The sequence below is a fragment of the Periplaneta americana genome, chromosome 6 (assembly GCF_040183065.1).
Source record: "Periplaneta americana isolate PAMFEO1 chromosome 6, P.americana_PAMFEO1_priV1, whole genome shotgun sequence".
Lineage (NCBI taxonomy): Eukaryota > Metazoa > Arthropoda > Insecta > Blattodea > Blattidae > Periplaneta > Periplaneta americana.
Window position 1 is genome coordinate 19,161,051 of NC_091122.1, and position 20,742 is coordinate 19,181,792.

At 34.3% G+C, this 20,742-nt stretch overlaps 1 protein-coding gene across 3 annotated transcripts in view; it reads left to right on the forward strand.

Annotated features, from left to right (window-relative positions):
* The first annotated feature begins 72 nt into the window (after positions 1 to 72).
* The window catches only part of ais (DExD-box helicase 52), a 29,869-nt gene continuing 9,199 nt past the window's right edge, over positions 73 to 20,742 (forward strand). The window contains exons 1-8 of one of the 3 annotated variants that reach the window (XM_069827691.1): positions 73 to 421; positions 1,461 to 1,977; positions 3,358 to 3,621; positions 6,676 to 6,861; positions 8,389 to 8,540; positions 17,622 to 17,725; positions 18,713 to 18,785; positions 19,006 to 19,209. In XM_069827691.1, the coding sequence (XP_069683792.1) occupies positions 1,630 to 1,977; positions 3,358 to 3,621; positions 6,676 to 6,861; positions 8,389 to 8,540; positions 17,622 to 17,725; positions 18,713 to 18,785; positions 19,006 to 19,209 (1,331 nt within the window). In that variant the 5' untranslated portion in view covers positions 73 to 421; positions 1,461 to 1,629. The remainder of the gene's footprint in view (positions 422 to 1,460; positions 1,978 to 3,357; positions 3,622 to 6,675; positions 6,862 to 8,388; positions 8,541 to 17,621; positions 17,726 to 18,712; positions 18,786 to 19,005; positions 19,210 to 20,742) is intronic. The other 2 variants (XM_069827692.1, XM_069827693.1) reach the window with 2 other exon arrangements.

Below are 20,742 nucleotides of genomic sequence, written 5' to 3' on the forward strand. Positions count from 1 at the left end.
ATTGAGCTCTATAATGTTGAGTTCACTGGGTGCAACAGCATGTTTCCGCATGCTTTTGTTTTTCACCACGTGCTTGCAAATGGACGGTATAAGAATGGTGTTTGAGTGTATTTGTGCTTCTGATAGACATATAAGTAGTACCTAAAAGACTTTTAGCTTTATTTATATTCCGATCATTGTGTTGTAACGTGTTGTTTACGTATCTTATGGTGATATAAAGTACCGGTATAAGTGAGGACGATTATTTGTTACATTTGGGATGCCACTAGGACAGTATAACCTATATTGAATTATAAATTAAAAATTATTATTAGTATCCTAAGTAATTAATTTACGGGTATGAGAAATGGATGCAGAAGACATTTTTAAAAAGCTGACAATAGGAGCTAAATTTAGTTTCAAGAATGCACAAAAACCTAAGGTAGCCTATATTGAATTATTGATAACTCTGTATACTGATAGCTCATCTGAAATTACCTTTAAGCCACTTCTAATTTTAAGACAGTAGTAAAAAAACTCCAAAAAATACTTCCGTGAAAAAAATGACTTGTTGTTAGATTGATTGCTAGAGCCCGGATGTTTAGGCAATTATAACAGTTAAAATAGGCAAGCAAAAAAGACACAGTAATCTTTGAAAAAGGCATATTATATTCTAGCAATAAATTTAAATTATATCAACATAACTGACATTTTTACTTCGTAGTTAACACATGTTGACTTATGAAATACTTTTTTTCGTGATTAACTGTATTTTCACAAACTTTACATAACAAAACTGTTCCATCGGTTGAAAACACATGGGCACCAAATTCACTAATGTAAACATGAAGTGTACTTTTCAATGGTTTACTGAATTTAGGCATTCTAGCTAACCGATCTTATACCTTGTCACTCGACAATAACTGACTGTTCCTCACTCAAATTCCTTTCTCCTACAATAATATACACGTGTAGCACAAAATTGTAACAGTAAGATTTGAAAATATGAAAGTAAACATTTGGAAATGCTACATGACAACTTCTATGAGAACGAATTTAATATTTGAACTAAAATTATAAAGCTGATTGTTGGTACCGTGAAGACATGACAATATTATATAATATGTAACTGGATTGTCGATCATTAACTTATTCATATTACACCAATAGTATTAAAGTACAATTATTAGCAGATTAAGCACCAAAATAAATAACTTTTATTTACTATTGTTAGTAAAGTTAGGCCTATTCATTGTTTCAAATATTCAAATTTCATACACATTACATTACATTATTGTAAAAGAAACAAGAAACAATGCTTTAAAATGACAAAAATAAAGGCATTTATTAGTAAGAAACACCTTAAAAAGGCAAAATAAAAATTGAGCCTATCACTCTGAATTACTCCAAATCACATTTATATCTATGCAAATAATGATTTACTTCCACCCAGTAAAAAGGGCATTTTCCCAAACATCCAGGTTCTACTGATTACAGTGCGTCTAGAGATAGAGTGGACCACGGTGGTGGTGATAGTTCCCGTGCCTACTGCCATGTCAGCGTTGCAGCTCATGGCTGCTCGTGGCAAGTTCTGATAGTTGAGTTGTATCTGTTGCGTGCAAAGGACTTAATGATAAGTTATTCATTGTTATGGTTGAGTATACCTTAGAACAACGTATTTTTCTGTATGATACGTATGTGAAATGCTCTTCTGCAAGACAGTGTCAAACAAACTTCCATCATAAGTTTCCAGATGTTACAATTCCTAGTAGGACAACTGTTCATAACCTTGTGAATAAAGTGAGGCGAACAGGATCTATTTTAAACAAAAAACGAGTTCAAGAACGCCGTGTGTTGACTGAAGAGAAGCTGGATGAAATAGGGGCCAGGTTAGAAAACACACCCCAAAAATCACTGAAATGTTTAGCACAAGAGACTGGCATTTCCAAGTCGTCAGCTGCTGTGGCAACAAAACTTCTGAAACTTAAGCCATTCAAGGTGACTGTAGTTCATGCTTTCCAACCACAAGACCCTATAAGTAGAGTAGGTAAATTTTTGCAATTGGTTTTTGCAGTCCGTCCATGATGGCTACATGGACCCACTTTTAACCTTCTTCACAGATGACAGATTAACAAAATTGAGAGTATTCAAAAAAGATTCATCAGATTTTTGTTTCTTAAATCATTTGGTTACTATCCCTCCTGGAATAATGAAAGTAGTATTTCGTACTCATCTCTTTTGTCTCTCTTTAACTTTGAAAGTTTGCAACACAGAAGAAATAATATTGATATAAAATGCCTCCATAATTTATTAACAAGTTCTGTAAATAGTCATCTACTGTCCAAGATAGCAATACATGTACCAAGAGAGAACTGTAGGACCAGTAAAACATTTAATATAAACTATGCAAGGAAATGTTATTATAACTACTCTCCACTTCTTAGAATCTGTTCCTTCTATAATAAACTGAGCAATATTGACATCTTTCAGGATAGAACCGCACTCTTGAGAGAAATAAATACTGGTAGCGTTCAAAACACTCCATAAGTATTCTACTAATAAATAGGTCTTAACTGGTTTGCTCTATTACTTTAATATAAACTTAATTTTCTTCATACTGTAAATACTTTTGTTTTTGTTACATGTAATATTTGCTTAATATCTTTTAGTACCTACTGGATTGTAACTGTTTAAGTTTAAATACCATTGTTATATGTATTACTCCTGTTATTTTCATTTTATCTACTCTGTAATTACATTGTTGAGTGGATTAAATAAATAAATAAGATGAAGCGTGGTTTAAACTTAATGGTTACATTTCTACTCGGAACAATAAATAGCTACTGGGCTACCGAAAATCCCCATATTATTCATGAAGTTCCTCACCATGATCAAAAAGTTGGTGTGTGGTGTGCAATAAATGCGAATAGAATTATCGGCCCCATATTTTTTGACACAACTGTTAATTCAGAACTGGGTTCGGTGAAAATTGAACCTTTCACTGTAATCCTAGCTGGCCAAAACTCTTGAGACTTCGCCTATTCTAGCCTGATTCATTGGTATCCTAATCTTGCGGACCCTATTGAATTCCTTAAACTGGTGGGACACGAACTCACAATCCCTGTGCATGCTTTATTCATTAGGCATGTCACATAATGAATGTGTATAATAATTGGGCCTAGTCATATTTTATATTTAACTGATAGAACACTTGACTCGAGGATTGACATGGCATGATCACTGTATACTGGAGTCTAGCAAAGATAATTACATATTTAACACTATTGCTAGTTAATATTTTTTAACTGATTTCATTAAGTGTTAGTGTTGTATTACAGTTTGTATTTCCATTAATTCTAATCCGTCTGTATACAACAGGTATTAAAACCAACGGAAGTTTGCTCACCACATACACCTGTATTAAAAAAGGCAACAGACGTAGATACTCATGATGTCCATAAAGATGAAGACTATGAAAGCTCTTCAGTTGATGAAAATGATACAAGTGATGAGTTGACATTATTGGGTTCCATCAAAGCACCTAGGGATGGAAGCAATATTAAAAAGAAGAAAAAGAAGCATAATAAAACACAAAAGAAGGTTCTGACTGAAAAAGATCTTGCAGCCAGGCATGAAGAACAGGTATGTAGACCTATTTATTTTATAATTATAACACGTGGTAATGATGGGAAGTGACACACCAAAGATATCACTTTTTCAGTATCAGAGTTTCTGGATATAGGCTATGTACCGTGAAACCTCTCTTAAACAGCTACCAAACTTATTTCTCAAAAATGGCTGTTAGCTAATAATGATTTCAGACTTTTTCCTGGGGGGAAATGAAACAGTGAGGGAAACTGGTAGCAGTTAACAAGTCATAGTACATTATTATTATTATTATTATTAGGCCTATTATTATTATTATTATTATTATTATTATTATCATTATCATTATTATCATTATTATTATTATTATTATTGTTGCTGCTGCTGTTGTTGATTCTTTTTTCTTTTTTTTTTTTACGCTAGGGTATCTGCCATCTCATTACCATATATTCCTAAGTATGGTGGAATCCATTGGATTACTATATATTTTAGTCTGGATGAATATTTAAGAATTTTACTTTAATAATAGTATTGATCAGTGCTTTTTTTTCTGACGGAATATGCCGGAACAGCATTTTGGCACCCTTTTGTTGTATTTTTCATCATGAAACCGAGAAATGTGTTAATAATTATGTTTTTAACAATTATTCTTTGAACTCTGCTTAGGCTTTGAAAGTCTTTAAAGTTTGACGAAAAGAAGGTTAAAAATAACAAAATTCTCGTGCACTGAATAGTAATCATCTTCCTGTCTGCTGATGTTCTACATAGATGAAAGAGTGATGGAACGGAGAAAAATTCTCTCCGGCGCTGGGATTTGAACCCGGGTTTTCAGCTCTACGTGCTGATGCTTTATCCACTAAGCCACGCCGGATACAACCCCGACACCGGTTAGAATCGTCTCAGATTAAGCTCCATCTCTTGGGTTCCCTCTAGTGGCCGCCCTCTCCACTACGTCATAGATGTCTATGAACGCAGGACCGAAGTCCATACATGTGTTGAGGTGCACTCGAATGAGTGACTGGTTGGCCGGGATCCGACGGTATGGGCGCCATCTTAAATCACAAAGTGATTTATTACGCATATCATATATATTTTGATGTACCGAAGTACATATGATATTTCCATGCAGATATTCTGCGTCATCATATGATGAAAGAGTGATGGAACGGAGAAAAATTCTCTCCGGCGCCGGGATTTGAACCCGGGTTTTCAGCTCTACGTGCTGATGCTTTATCCACTAAGCCACGCCGGATACAACCCCGACGCCGGTTAGAATCGTCTCAGATTAAGCTCCATCTCTTGGGTTCCCTCTAGTGGCCGCCCTCTCCACTACGTCATAGATGTCTATGAACGCAGGACCGAAGTCCATACATGTGTTGAGGTGCACTCGAATGAGTAACTGGTTGGCCGGGATCCGACGGTATGGGCGCCGTCTTAAATCACAAAGTGATTTATTATGCATATCATATATATTTTGATGTACCGAAGTACATATGATATTTCCATGCAGATATTCTGCGTCATCATATGATGAAAGAGTGATGGAACGGAGAAAAATTCTCTTCGGCGCCGGGATTTGAACCCGGGTTTTCAGCTCTACGTGCTGATGCTTTATCCACTAAGCCACGCCGGATACAACCCCGACGCCGGTTAGAATCGTCTCAGATTAAGCTCCATCTCTTGGGTTCCCTCTAGTGGCCACCCTCTCCACTACGTCATAGATGTCTATGAACGCAGGACCGAAGTCCATACATGTGTTGAGGTGCACTCGAATGAGTGACTGGTTGGCCGGGATCCGACGGTATGGGCGCCGTCTTAAATCACAAAGTGATTTATTACGCATATCATATATATTTTGATGTACCGAAGTACATATGATATTTCCATGCAGATATTCTGCGTCATCATATGATGAAAGAGTGATGGAACAGAGAAAAATTCTCTCCGGCGCCGGGATTTGAACCCGAGTTTTCAGCTCTATGTGCTGATGCTTTATCCACTAAGCCACGCTGGATACACCTCAACACATGTATGGACTTCGGTCCTGCGTTCATAGACATCTATGACGTAGTGGAGAGGGCGGCCACTAGAGGGAACCCTAGAGATGGAGCTTAATCTGAGACGATTCTAACCGGCGTCGGGGTTGGATCCGGCGTGGCTTAGTGGATAAAGCATCAGCACGTAGAGCTGAAAACCCGGGTTCAAATCCCGGCGCCGGAGAGAATTTTTCTCCGTTCCATCACTCTTTCATCATATGATGACGCAGAATATCTGCATGGAAATATCATATGTACTTCGGTACATCAAAATATATATGTTCTACATAGAGTTTCACCACCTTTTTCTCCAGAAGAAAAGCACTGGTAGTGATGATGATGATGATGATGATGATGATGATGATGATGATGATGATGATGATGATAATAATAATTGTCGGCCTGGGTAGCATAGTCTATATAACGCTGGCCTTCTGTGCTCGAGGTTGTGGGTTCGATCCCAGCCTAGGTCGATGGCATTTAAGTGTGCTTAAATGCTATAGGCTCATGTCAGTAGATTTACTGGCATGTAAAAGAACTCATGCGGGACAAAAAATTCTGACACACCGGCAATGCTGATATAACCTCGGCAGTTGCGAACGTCGTTAAACCGTAACTTTAATAATAATAACAATAACAGTAATTCTGATGGATTCCAAAAATACAATACAAGCAATTACTTCCAGACTGAAACCGAAAACAAGCATTATTAAAAAAATAAGATAGTTCTGAATCTGAAAAAAAATTCACATTTCTATGCATATGATGAATATCAGGGATGTAAAGGACTTAATATGCCATTTCACATTAGTATTTGGTTAATTTTAATTCATATTGAGGCTACTGTTTCTGCCTCTTAAATTAAAACCACAATAAAATTATAAAGAGTTAATGAATATCTGTATTTTATATTAAACAGATATGTATGAAAAGGGCACGAGTTATTTACTGTATGTGTGTTTTTTATGTAAATTATGATATTGAGTCCCACCATGTATTACGAGTATTTTAAACGGTAAGAAAGTACAGCATTTGTATAATTATTTTCTTTCAGATTGCTCAATTGAGGAAGAAATATCGTATCTCTGTGAATGGAAAAAATGTTCCGCCTCCTCTAGATTCTTTTAAAGGGATGCATGATGAATTCGGAATTTCTTCGGTATTGATACAGAATTTGAGAGATGCTGGTTATGAAGATCCAACACCTATTCAAATCCAGGCTATTCCAGTCATGATGCAGGTAAACTTAGGTTAAAGTGACGTTTGAGAATTTCTTTTATATAGCAAATGACAGGAATATGCATGTTAGGACGCAAGGATTGAAGTGACAGCATTCTGATTTTAGTATGGCCCAGAATAAAGTATACCGAAACTAAATAACATGAAATTTAATTGAGAAACATACAGTATCAACCAGTAATGTATGTATGTTGTCAAAATTCTCCATTATTCCTTTGACATATTTTGTAACACACCTGAAGATTACTGAATATTTTTTATTATCACTGTTATAGAGTGAAGGACATGTCTGATGTTTTGTTTCAGCTCAGTGATGTTTGTGGATTTCGGATATCTGTATACTCTCTTTTTCAGGATATTCCACAGATATGTATCGGGGGGGGGGGGGGGTAAGATCAGGGGAATTTGCAGAAAAGGGGTATTCTTGATGAAAGTCCTCTTCATAAAGTTCACATACTGCTTTCACACTAGCTCCACAACTTCGACCAACTACATATGAACGAAAATAATGTTCTATGAGGAATTCTTTTTTTTGGATGTGGTACTGAGTACCATTTTGGCTGTTTCTTTCACAGCCTTCTTTAGCAACAAATGAAGTAAGAATTAACTATGCTGCCAATAATTTTTTCTTACAGAGCTGCGAGCACAACATAATCAAATTTCTGTATACTTTATTCTGGGCTATATTGTGTATATATATATATATATATATATATATATATATATATATATATATATATATATATATATATATATATATATATATATATCAACTGTATGTGGAAAGATTGCAAAGTTAAACATATTATGAGAAAAACCACATTGAATATATGAAGATACATGTCAGACCCTCTTTCTTAAATTATTTTACCATTGTATTGAAAACCATTAATTGATAGTGATGATGTGTACCGTAAATAATCACTGCCATGAATCAGTAAGGGCTTAACATGTACACCTGCAGGGTAATAAGGAGATATTCTCAATTCCGTGAAATGCATGTAGAACACTCCATTTGAATGTTCAAATACATGTAATAATTTTATTTTTATATATAAATGCCAGAATCAGTGTCCCAAACTCTGTAACAATGTACCATCTTGTTATCTTAATAGTAATGATGAACAGTGTGTTCGTTTCAGTGTCTCTTTTTTCTTATTTTACCCCTTCCTCTTGCTCTCATTTTCTACTTTTATTTCTTTTCTTACCTGTCTTCTATTCTCGTATCTTCCCATCATTTTCCACTTCTGCAGCTTTTTACCTGTCAGTTTCTTCTGTATTTCTGCTTCTCTTTTGTTTATTTTTCTTATCATCTTAGTCTTCTACTTCATCATCTTTTTTCATTCTATGTTCTCTCCCCCAAACTCTACTCTTGGCCCTCTTCCTTCCTGCTCTTCTTCTTTGCCTCCTTCTTCATTTTTTCTGCTAACATAATATTTTGTTGTTATGAAATTCTCTTTGAATCAACGTCAGGCATATGTGAAATATAGAAACTGTGTTTCTCTAATTTTTAACAATTCTGTTTTAGGGTCGTCAGATTTTGGCATGTGCACCTACAGGTTCAGGAAAGACAGCAGCATTCTTGGTACCGCTCATTCATCACTTAGGTGGTCCTAGGAAGCTGGGTTTTCGTGCTGTAATTGTTAGTCCTACAAGGGAATTAGCTAGTCAGACATACAGGTAATGAAGTGCAAAATTATTATTATTATTAATGTTATAGAATTTAAATATAGGCTATTTCTCTTATATTGAGCCTATAATAATAATAATAATAATAATAATAATAATAATAATAATAATAATAATAATAATAATATTTATTAATACTATACACTTGAGCTACATTAGGCATTGCATCCCGAAAGAGCAGAAGCTCGTGCTCGGGCGCAGTTCAGATCAGTTATACAAAATATATCACAAAATTACGAGAGTTCATTGAGCACAATCACATTAATAAATGGTAAAATACATACAGCATGTAATAACAGGGTCTATATACAAATAGAAAATACAGAAGTACATGAATATTAGAGTAACAATTTTAACTCAATTAGCTTAAACAATTAAATAATTAATCTGATTTGTTTCTTAAATCTATGTGTGTTAAGTGTACTTAGCTCAGGGTAAGCTCTAATTAATGTATTATATATTTTGGGTCCAAAATTTCTGCTGTGTTTTAATCCAGCAGTTGTGTGGCATTTGGGAGTATTTAGAAAGACACTGTAGTTTTGTCTCGTCTGGTATTCATGAGGATCATATTTAAATTTATTGTGGTTTTTATGGAAGTAAATCAGCAATTTTTGTTTATAAATTTGTTCTAGATTTGATACGCCAAATTCCTGAAAAATTAATTTTGTTGGGTAATCAAAAGGTTTATATAGACAAATTTTGATAATTCTTTTTTGGAGCAGATTTAAAGGACGGAGAGTCGATTTTGCCATTCCTCCCCAACCTAAAATACCATACTGAATTATTGATTGAAACAGAGCTAAGTACACAGTACGCAGAACATAAACAGGTAAATAAGAGCGTAGAATGGAAAATTTGTGGATTGTTTTACGCAATCTGTTACACAGAAAGGAGATATGCTTGTCCCATTTTAAATGTTGGTCAATAATAATGCCTAAATATTTAACTTGTGAGGATATACTCAAAGCGTTACATGAGCAAGTAGGTAGGTTACAATCATGTATAGTTATACTTATATTATTATTTATTTCTAGTTGCTCAAGGCCATGTGATGTTAATGAAAATGGTATTAATTTTGTTTTAGAAACGTTCAAAGAAAGTAAGTGAGCATCCAGCCATTCTTTAATAATATTAATACCACTGTTAGAATTTTGATAAGTTTCATTCCAACTCGAACCGCTAAATATAACCACAGTATCATCAGCATAAGAATACAGAGTACCAGAATATTTCTCAATGTCAATTTTAAGTAAATCGTTGATATATATTAAAAACAAAACAGGACCTAAAATCGTCCCCTGAGGTACACCTATATCAATGTTACGTGATTTACTAAGGTGATCATTTATTTTAGTTGCTTGAGTTCTGTTACTTAAGTAAGATTTAAATAATTTTAAAGCAATTCCATTAATTCCTAATCTATCCATTTTATTCAAAAGTATACTGTGATTGACCGTATCGAAAGCTTTTTGTAAGTCTAGAAAAATTCCTAGACATTTATTTCCTACATCTAATTCTTGAATTATTTTTGAGGTAACTGCCATAATAGCATCATCAGTGCACAAATTTTTTCTGAAACCAAATTGATTATCATTTAGTAGTTTATTTTTTTCTAAAAATGTTATTAACCGTGTTTTTATACATTTTTCAAATACCTTAGAGAGACTGGGTAATAGTGAAATGGGTCTGTAATTATTAAGATTACTTTTGTCACCAGACTTGTGAATTGGTATCACCACAGCATGTTTTAGGGCTGAGGGAAATACACCTTGAGATATGCACAAATTAAATATAAAGGCAAGTGGTTTAGAAATAGCTTCGATAATAAGTTTCAGGGTATTTGTTGTAATACCATCAATACCAGGAGCCACATTATTTTTTAAACTGTTTACAATATTAATGATTTCACATTCGTTTACAGGAAACATAAACATAGATGATATACTTTTATTATAAAGCTTATAGTGATGAGTACCAAATACTTTCTTTTTTATATTAGATACGATGTCATGACTTACATTAGTAAAATGATCGTTAAATTCATTTGCGATAGTTTCCTTATTTTCAATTGTTATTCCATTTCGACTTATAATTGTCTTTAATATACTATTTTTATTACATTGGGTGTCAGTAGCTTCGTTTATGGTCTTCCAAAATTGCTTTGGATTATTTTTATTTTTGTTAAATTTTTCAGAATAATATTTGATTCTCTGATTTCTTATTACATTAGTGAGAATATTTCTATATTTTCTGTAGTAATTTAATAAAACATTGTTTTGTGGGTCTCGTTTAACTTGCTTAGCTAACTTATCCCTAGATCGTATTGATTTAACAATACCTGTGGTAATCCAAGGTTTAATTTTTTTGTACTTACTTGAGAATTTGAGAGGGACATGATTAGAATATTTACAAATTAGGTTACAGAGTATTTTATAAAAATTATCGAAACATGTATCTGCGTCTTCATTGTAGAATATAGATTCCCAATTAATATTATTAATATTTGATATTAGGCTTTTATGGTTTATAATTAGCTTATAATTGTCCGAAGGTTCAGTGGCTTCTCTGCTAATACTTTTATTACTGATTGACAACAATGCAAAAGTCATATAATGATCTGTTATTGCGCTTGCATATACTCCAGGTATAAAATTTAAGTTATTTCCCGTTTTTAGAAAAATATGGTCAAGACATGAATTGGATGATGGACGAGTAATGGAATTTAAGTATTTCACATATCCATATTCATGCATGATATTTAAATACGTGTTGCCAAAATTATCTAATCTATTTTCTAAAATTTGAATGTTTATGTCACCAAGAATAACATGGTTGTTTAAATCTTTGTATATTGACAAGAAGCTTTCAAAATTTTTCAGAAATTCATTTTTGCATAGTTTTGGAGATCTGTAAATTGCAGTTAGGTTAACAAGAGTATCATTAATAAGTGTTAATTGAAAATGTATAGCGTTGCAATGGGAAATGTCAATATCACTTAAAGACACTAAGATGTTTTCCTTGAAATATACAACTATGCCATCACATTTATTATACTTATTACTTTTAACAAATTTTTTATAACCATTAATATCATAGCCAGAGTCATGATCAAGCCAGGTTTCAGTTAGAACTATAATATCAAAGTAAAAGGAAAAATTATTAAGTAAAACACAGAGTTCGGAAAAATTTTTGTTGATGCTACGAATGTTTAAGTGAAATATTTTAAGATCTGATAGAATATTGGTAATATACTCATTGCAGTGAAGTAAATCGTTAAAAACCATTGTGTTATTATTGTTATTAAATTTACACTGATGGATTTCATTTAATATAGTATTACTAGCCATTTTTAAGTCAATTATATTGTATAATTAAACGTGGTTACCGACACAATAGTATTTACAAATTATTTACATCGTCAACATTAGTGATTTTACTCACCGGGCTGGCTTCATCTTTTCTTGCAAATATCTTACCGTCTCTTGTCCATACAAATTTATAATTCTTCAGTCGTGCTGCATCCCTTGTCTTGTTCAAAAAGTCTCTGGTCACTGCTGTCAGTTGGTCACCTGCTGTGATTCTTCCTTCCGGAAGTTCCCTGTTGACTTTCTTTGTCACAATCCCAGGGCTGCTGTCGTCTTTCTTGGCCTCGTTCCTGAACAGCTGGAGCCATTCATCACGACTTCTGCCTATATATAATGTTTAATATTTATACAGTAAAACTTCGTTTATTCGTTTTTATGGGGGGTCTGAAGAAAAAACGTGTGAGAAAAAACGTATGGGCCTAACTGAAATTACATTTAATGACATCTGGAGAAGTATTTGAAGATATATGGTGAGAATGAGTTAATCAATTTAGTAAAATTTTCACAAGACAAATTTATGACTTCACAGTTAGAAAATCTTAGCTGCTTGGAGCCAGAGCTGGCTAATATGTTATACTTCAAACTCCAATCCAGAAAATTTTACTGCTTTGACTTACCTTGTTCTTCCCATGTGATCTTCATTTAATAACATGTGATTATTTCACAAAAAGGTCGAATTTTGGAGTGCTTGCTCCTAAGGAATAAACCATGCCCTCAGATTGTGATAACTGTTCCCTAATTTGTTCAGTTACATCATGGTATGCAAATCTAACTTTCAGGTAAAGCTCCCTGTGAAGCAGACTTGAATAATTTCAAGGAAAAATGGTTCCAGGGCCAGGTTTTGATCCTGGGACCTTTGGTTGAATGCACCAAAGCTTTTACCAACTGAGCTACTGAGGAACTTCACCCGACACTGTCTCAATTTATCCACATAACTCGAGTGGGCTAAAAAGATGCCAGAAACCCACATCGAGTGCACACAAACTCTGTGTGACTGAAATTGTGGTTTTCTGTTAACATACCACTCAATGTGGGTTTTTGGCATCTTGTCATCAGCCCACTCGAGTTATGTGGATATAAAGGGAAAAATTGAGATGATGTCGGGTGAAGTTTCTGGGTAGCTCAGTTGGTAAGAGCGTTGGTGCATTTAGCTAAAGATCCCAGGATCGATACTCGGCCCCGGAACAATTTTCCCCTTGAAATTATTTATATCATGGTATATTACAAAATGTTTCACTGCTCCTAAAGCAATAACAACATTATTAAGGGACACAGGATTGTTGGAGACAAGTATGGGCAACTACGAATTTCAAAGTAGGCCGCATCTTAACAATGAACGTGCACTGTATTTTCGCGTTCTTACGTTTTCACAGCAAACTTAATTGCTTTAGAACATATAAATGATGTTTTGTATCCCTTGGGGTTTAAAATACGATTGTATAAGTGTAAAAACATATGAACGGAAAATGTATAACCAAAATAGATTAACGTGGACTTCAGAAAAAAATGTATAAGTGCGAAATGGATAACATAATTTTTACTGTATTTGTAAGATGTAAAAGTCTTATTTTATTTCAGTTGTACACCTTTTGTATGAAACAGTTTTTCGTTTGGTGCTTGTGTAAAAAGTTATTTTGGGTGATCAAAGTAACTATATTCCTTTGCACGTGGTCATTTGTCATCCCTTCATACCATTTGTAAGGCTTGTTATGCATAACAATCAAACAGCTGTATATGTATATGTATTTATTTACACTGCAAGTGGGCAAGCACCCGGTGGCAGTGGTATATACAATATTAACAATACACAGTTAAAATGATAAGCAATACACAATAAAATTTACAATACATAATAAAATTTACAACACATATACAATTTTATACACAATACAATAAGAATACACAATACAATTTAACACAATAATAATAAAACATAAAATAAAACACCTAATTTTACAACACAACCTACATGATTATGTATAGGTCCTACATAATTTTCAGTAGTCTTTCACTTTACTCTCATCTCATTCCCTGTAGTGGCACTATGACGCATTTCACTGACACTTTAGCACACATTTCACTGACACTCTGTAACACATTTCACTGACACTATAGAACACATTTCATTGACGCTATAAATTATCACTGATCGGAACTGTTCACTGCACTGTAAAACCATAACTTCACTGACTCACCTCGCTTCACTGATACAACAGTTCAAATAAGTCAAATAATTGCATTCTTATGCATACTGTACTTATAAACAGAACTACATTTAAACTAAACATTTCTAGTCTAAGGCCCTCTTACACGCTATTTTTAAATAATTTACAATTCAAACCAAGGAAGTAAACTCGTCAGGCTAGATAAATACATGCCACCTTAAAAAATTAAATGTTGAATGTCACCTTAATTTTAATTTTCACTTTATACACAACTCTTTAAATTATTCTTGAATCTCCTTAAGGAAGGACAGCCCTCAAAGACCGCTGCAGGTAGGTCATTCCAATCATTTATAGTTCTATTTAAAAATGAGAATTTACCTACATCCGTTTTCTGTTTCCTACATTTGATTTTAAAATCATGATCGTTCCTACCATAGTACGTTGGCTTTTCTAACCGAGCCGTTATGTCTACCCATGCTTTCTGACCTAGATGTGCTCTATACAATGATGTTATTCTAGTTTTCCTACGTCTGTTTTCCAAAGTTTCCCATTTAAGTTCTTTTATCGTATCGTTCCCATCTTCTCTTTTACCTTTAACAAATTTAGCTGCCCTATACTGGATTCTTTCTAAGGAATTTATCTGATATATTCTATAGGGATCCCAACATGTAGTTCCGTATTCCATTAACGGTCGCACTAATGTTAGATATGCTATTTCCCTCGATTTGGGGCTAGCCTTTCTCAAGATTCTCATAATAAAGTGAAGTGCCCTCCATGCTTTGCCTGTAACATTATCAACATGCTCTCCCCAAGAAAGTTTGGAGTTTAAATACACTCCTAGGTATTTACAACATTGTTCTTGCGGAATTACAACACCACTGAATTCGTAATTAAGAGTAGTTTCCTCTCGGGTTTTACAAAATGTTATAGATTTACTTTTAGAACCATTTATTTTCATCCTATGCTTTAACGCCCAGTTGTAAATTTTATTCAAGTCTGTTTGAATAGCATCTACATCTGAATTATTTCTAATCTTTCTATAGATAATGCAGTCGTCTGCAAATAGCCTCACATTTGATGTAATATCCTGGCATAGGTCATTTACGTATATTATAAAGAGTAATGGACCCAGAACGCTGCCCTGTGGCACCCCTGAACTTATATTTCCAATTTCCGATATTTCATGACCTACTCTAACTCTCTGGGTTCTACCTTTTAAGAATTCTTGGATCCATAGCACCACTCTTTTATCTATTCCTAGCCTACTTAACTTATCTATTAATATGTCATGTGGCACCAAATCAAATGCTTTCGAAAAGTCAATCACAACTGCATCGATTCTTCCGCCTCTATCTACCTCTTCAGCTAGATCCTGAACCAGCGACGTAATTTGACTATCACATGAGAAGCCTTCCCTAAAACCATGCTGGCGGTTGTAAAACCAGTCTTTCGCATTTAGAACATGACGAATATAATCCGATATCAAATGCTCCATGACTTTACATACGACAGATGTAAGGCTAATCGGTCTGTAGTTTCCGACATCTAATTTATTTCCACCTTTATGTATGGGTACCACTATAGCTGATTTCCAGTCACATGGAATAGCTGCATTGTTTATGGAAACATGAAATATACGCATTAAGTATGGAATTATGGCCTCGGAACCTAATTTAAGAATCTCTGTAGCAATACTATCTGGTCCTCGAGACTTCCGATTTTTTAATTTCGTTATTCTCTCTCTAACCCCTTTGGAAGTTATTTTGAAAGTCGAATTTGGTTCACATTCACGGTCTGTGACACAACCACTCCTATCAGCGGGATTATTATTATTATTATTATTATTATTATTATTATTATTATTATTATTGAAAACCGAAATGAAATAGGAATTTAATAAGTCGGCCTTTTCTTTGTCATCAGTTATACTTTCTCCGTTCTGATTTCGTAAAAGCACTACTCCTTCATTTTTCCCTTTTCTCCTGCGTACATAATTATAAAACTGTCTCCAATTGTTACTTTCATCTTCTTTTAAAATAGTTTTTAGAAAATTTTCCTGAGCTAACCTTTTTTCACACTCAAGTTTCTTAATTAATTCAACATATTTTTCCCAATGCTCATGGCTCCGTTTACGTTTGCTAAATGCGCGCCTTGTCTTTTTCTTTAAGTAGCGAATATAATTAGTGTAATATTCTGGGTCCGGATTTTTCTTAATTATTTTAGAAGGTACACATTTTACTAATGCCTCGAAAATTATACACTTAAATTTATGCCACACATTTTCCATATTTCCTTCAGTCCTTAGAAAGTCATCATGCTTTTGTCATAGAAACGTTTGTAATTCATGGACATCGGTTTTGTTAAAATTCCAGACAGACACTGGACTTGACCTCGGATTTACTGTGTTTTTCCATAAGATTTCTAATAAGACGCTATTGTGATCACTTATTTTATGAAGACTTTCAGAGTTGACAAAGAGAGAGACAGGTCTTAGTAGGTAAACATCTAAGAGGGCATTGTCACGCGTCGGACCATTTACTACCTGCGTGAAATCTTTACGCCAGATCAATTCATTAACAAGGGTCTGTGCATCTGAATTTGTACCTGAAATCCCGTTCCAGTTAATTTTCGGGAGGTTTAGATCCCCAGCAATTACTACGTTTCGGTCTTCTGATACTGTATTAAGATATTCATTTAGTTTGTGCAAAGTTAAATTGTTTAATTCACTGGGTGGTCTGTAACATGCTATTACATCTAAGGTTTCCAGCCCATTTCTTATCTGAACATTCAATATTTCAACTTCCTCATGTATCCACAGAAGATTGCTACTTATTCCTATCTTAGTACAAACGAAAACTCCCCCTCCCTTTTCACTTCTATCCTTTCTGAAGACTTTATAATCCGATCTAAAAATTTCCGAGTCATTTATGTCTTCCCTAAGCCATGATTCCGTCCCAATTATTACATCTGGATTATAAACATCGACCAAGTTCCAAAACGGAATAAGTTTATTTCTAATACTTCGGCAATTAACCTGCAGTAGTCTTAGTAGGCCTGTCCTTACTTGAACATTCTGAATCCCCGTGGCACCTCGCCGTCACTGCAGGTCTACGCCGCCCGCGGATAGGTCTTCGACCGCACCCCCGCTGACCGCCGGTAGTCCCACGCCCCCGCCGTCGGCTGATGGTCCTTCGGTGCCGCTGCCAGCTGATGGATCCTCGATCCTGCCGCGCCATGTTGTAGTAACTACCCGCGCGAAGAGGGATCCCATGTCTGCAGCCCCCCTCCGATTTAGGTGGATTCCGTCTCTTCCGAAGCATCTGTCGTCTATCCAGGAATTTGGATCGACGAAACGCGCACCAAGACACTCCGCTACCCACTCGAAAGCTTTATTCACACTACCCATATTTATTGGAAATTGAACATGTGTTTATATTAACTTTTTACTCAGAATAGCACATATTAATATCATCTAATATATTCACTGTACCTCATGAATTACTCTGGATATGAATATGTTTTAATGATTTTAATTTGTGTAGGGAATGTGTTCGTCTCTCAGAGGGAACAGGACTGCGATGTCACATTATTAGTAAGACCAGTCAAGCTGTCAACAAATTTGGACCTCAGTCTTCACAGAAATTCGGTAAGAAGCTACAGAACATATATTATTTCGTCTAAATGTACCTTTTTCATGCTCATGCACTGTAGTTACGTCCTATGTATTTATTGCACATGATTTTCATATGTCACTTATATATACATAAAGAAATAAGTTTAAAACACAAAATATGAGGGATAAAAACCAGCAATACAACTGTAGAAAAATTTTCTGTTTCCAGATATTTAACTTTTTGTCAGCTTAATTCTTGCTTCCAGTATAAACTTGTGTTTTCTTTGATTAAGATAATACTCATATTTTATCATTTGTGATAGAATTAGAACTTGTATAGATTTCCCAAATACTAGAGTTGAGTATTTCATATGTTGTAGGGAAGGTGAGGTTGATTGTTTCAACTGTTCACATGCTCCCCAGTAATGCTATTAAAAGTGGCTAAATGATCAAAATCTCTCACATAATTCCCTTAGAAAATAGTATGGTATTCACATTATGAAGAAGTCTTTGAGAATACCTGAGGCTAACCAAAATCTTAACAGGGTTAAAAATGATATTTAATTTGAAATATTTTCATTGATAAGCAATTAAACTCCCTAAAAATGTAGTCTCAATTCGTAAAGTAGCCATAATGCTTAATGTATGTTCACCAAAACTAATTAATCAGACTCTGACATTTCAGTAGAAGACTGGGTAAAAAAAAAAAATTACTAACTTAAAACTAACATGTGGTGAGGGAACAAAAAAAAAAAAAACAAACAAGACAATTTTGTACAGATACTCAAGTCAAAACATGCTTGTGGAACACAAAACTTAACCCCCTTTCTCATAAAACAGGATATCAGTTCCATGATCAATATATTTTTTGCATAAATATAGACAAAGCATGCAATAATAAACTCGTTTGTTTGACAACTTTATATATCACTAGAACTTGGTCATTGATTGTTTTAATGTAGAGGTTTATTAAATTTTGGTAATGTATGGAAAGAGATATTGTATTTTCCTGTTTTTCAGATATTTTAATTACAACTCCAAACCGATTGGTTTATTTACTACAGCAAGATCCGCCTATTTTATCTTTGAATAAGTAAGTGTATTTTATTAATCTAGATATATGTCTGTAGATCAAGAGCCGTTATTATTATTATTATTATTATTATTATTATTATATTACTACTACTACTACTACTGTCATCATTATAATCATCATTATTGTCATCATCATCATTATTATTATTATTATTATTATTATTATTATTATTATTATTATTATTATTATTATTATTATTATTATTATTTTCTTTCAGTGTCGAGTGGCTAGTAGTGGATGAATCAGATAAGCTCTTTGAGGCAGGACCAAAAGGTTTCCGTGATCAGTTGGCAGTTATCTACAAAGCATGTGACTCTAATAATGTGAAACGAGCCATGTTTTCTGCAACTCATACTGTGCATGTTGCTCGATGGGCAAAGAAGAATCTCAAAGGATTAATTTGCGTGACAGTGGGTCATAGGTAAGTTTGTTACATTCTTTGAATATAAAAGTTTAACTCTGATTAAATTAATGATTAATTTCATATATGCTTCTTATTATTTAAAAGTTGTACAATCAATCAGGGAAACTAGGTCTGCCATGCATTAATGTTTTGCATGCTCTTATCTCTAAACATTTCTTAGGATAGCATTGATGAACAAAATTAAGTAGTATTACGAGTAGATAACATGAAAATTAATTAGAGAAAATGTTGTTGTTGTTTTCTAATGCCAGGCATTTGACAATAAAGTCATTTGACCTCTTGCACTCCAATATTTTTCAAAGATATTGTCATGGTTAGCCACTGACGCACAGATTTTGAGATGTTCTGAATCCATTTCTTGATTTGAGTTGCACAATGGACAGTTAGGAGACTGATATATTCCAATGTTATGCAGATGCTTGGCCAAACAGTCATGGCCTGTTGCCAATCTAAATGAAGCTACAAACGATTTGCATGGTAAATCGGGAATCAACTGTGGATTATGATGCAGAGAGTTCCATTTTTTCCCTTGGGATTGTGTTATCAAATTTTGTTTGTTGAAGTCTAAGTATGTAGATTTAATATATCTTTTCACAGACTAATACGTAGATTTAGTAACAGGTCTGTAAGTAGCAGTGCTGCCCTTCTTTGCTAAAGCATCCGCATTCTCGTTTCCCAGAATTCCACAATGAGATGGTATCCATTGGAATACAATTCTTTTATTGAGTGTTATTAGTTGAGAGAGCATTTTATTTATTTCTGCTATTTGAGATGAAGGTGTGTGTCTAGAGACTATTGATAGAATAGCTGCTTTGGAGTCTGACAATATAACTGCATTTTTAAATTTATTGATGTGGCAGAGAAGATTCCTGAGACTTTCACTTATTGTATAAGTGTAAAAACATATGAACATAGAGAAAATGTATATGAATTCATAATGGCATTATTATTGTTATTATTATTATTATTATTATTATTATTATTATTATTATTATTATTATTATTATTATTATCTTATTTATTGCGAGGGATGTCTGTAGCTTCCAGAAAAAATAAATTTTAGAAATTAGTGTACTGCAGTTCAGGCTGGTGTTCAGGCATCCCAATTGTTAGAAGAACTGTCTATGCACTGGAAGATCCCATCTGGGTTCACTTGTACTGTCCACATTTCATGAGAAGATTCGAGCAAGGATTGCGAGTTGTTTCCCCACTCTTATAACCTATCCCCGACACGGAACTGTCTGGCCACTGACTGAGCCTTGTTTCTCCCAGCCGGCCAATAACACCACCCTATCAACCTGCTCCTTCAAGAATGCTGAGTTACTGGATTACCCTTTCTTCTTACCCCACAAGGACCGTACTCCCCTCGCAGGGATCCTCTCATGTAATTTGGACAGTTGTAGTGGGATTTTTCTCGTTGCAAAAACCTCCAAAATGTCTCTGAGGTTCGCTCAGCCACCTGGGTCTTTGCTAGAGGTTGGTGTCGACTATCACCTAATTATAATGGTCAAGGTCATGTCTCCCATGCAC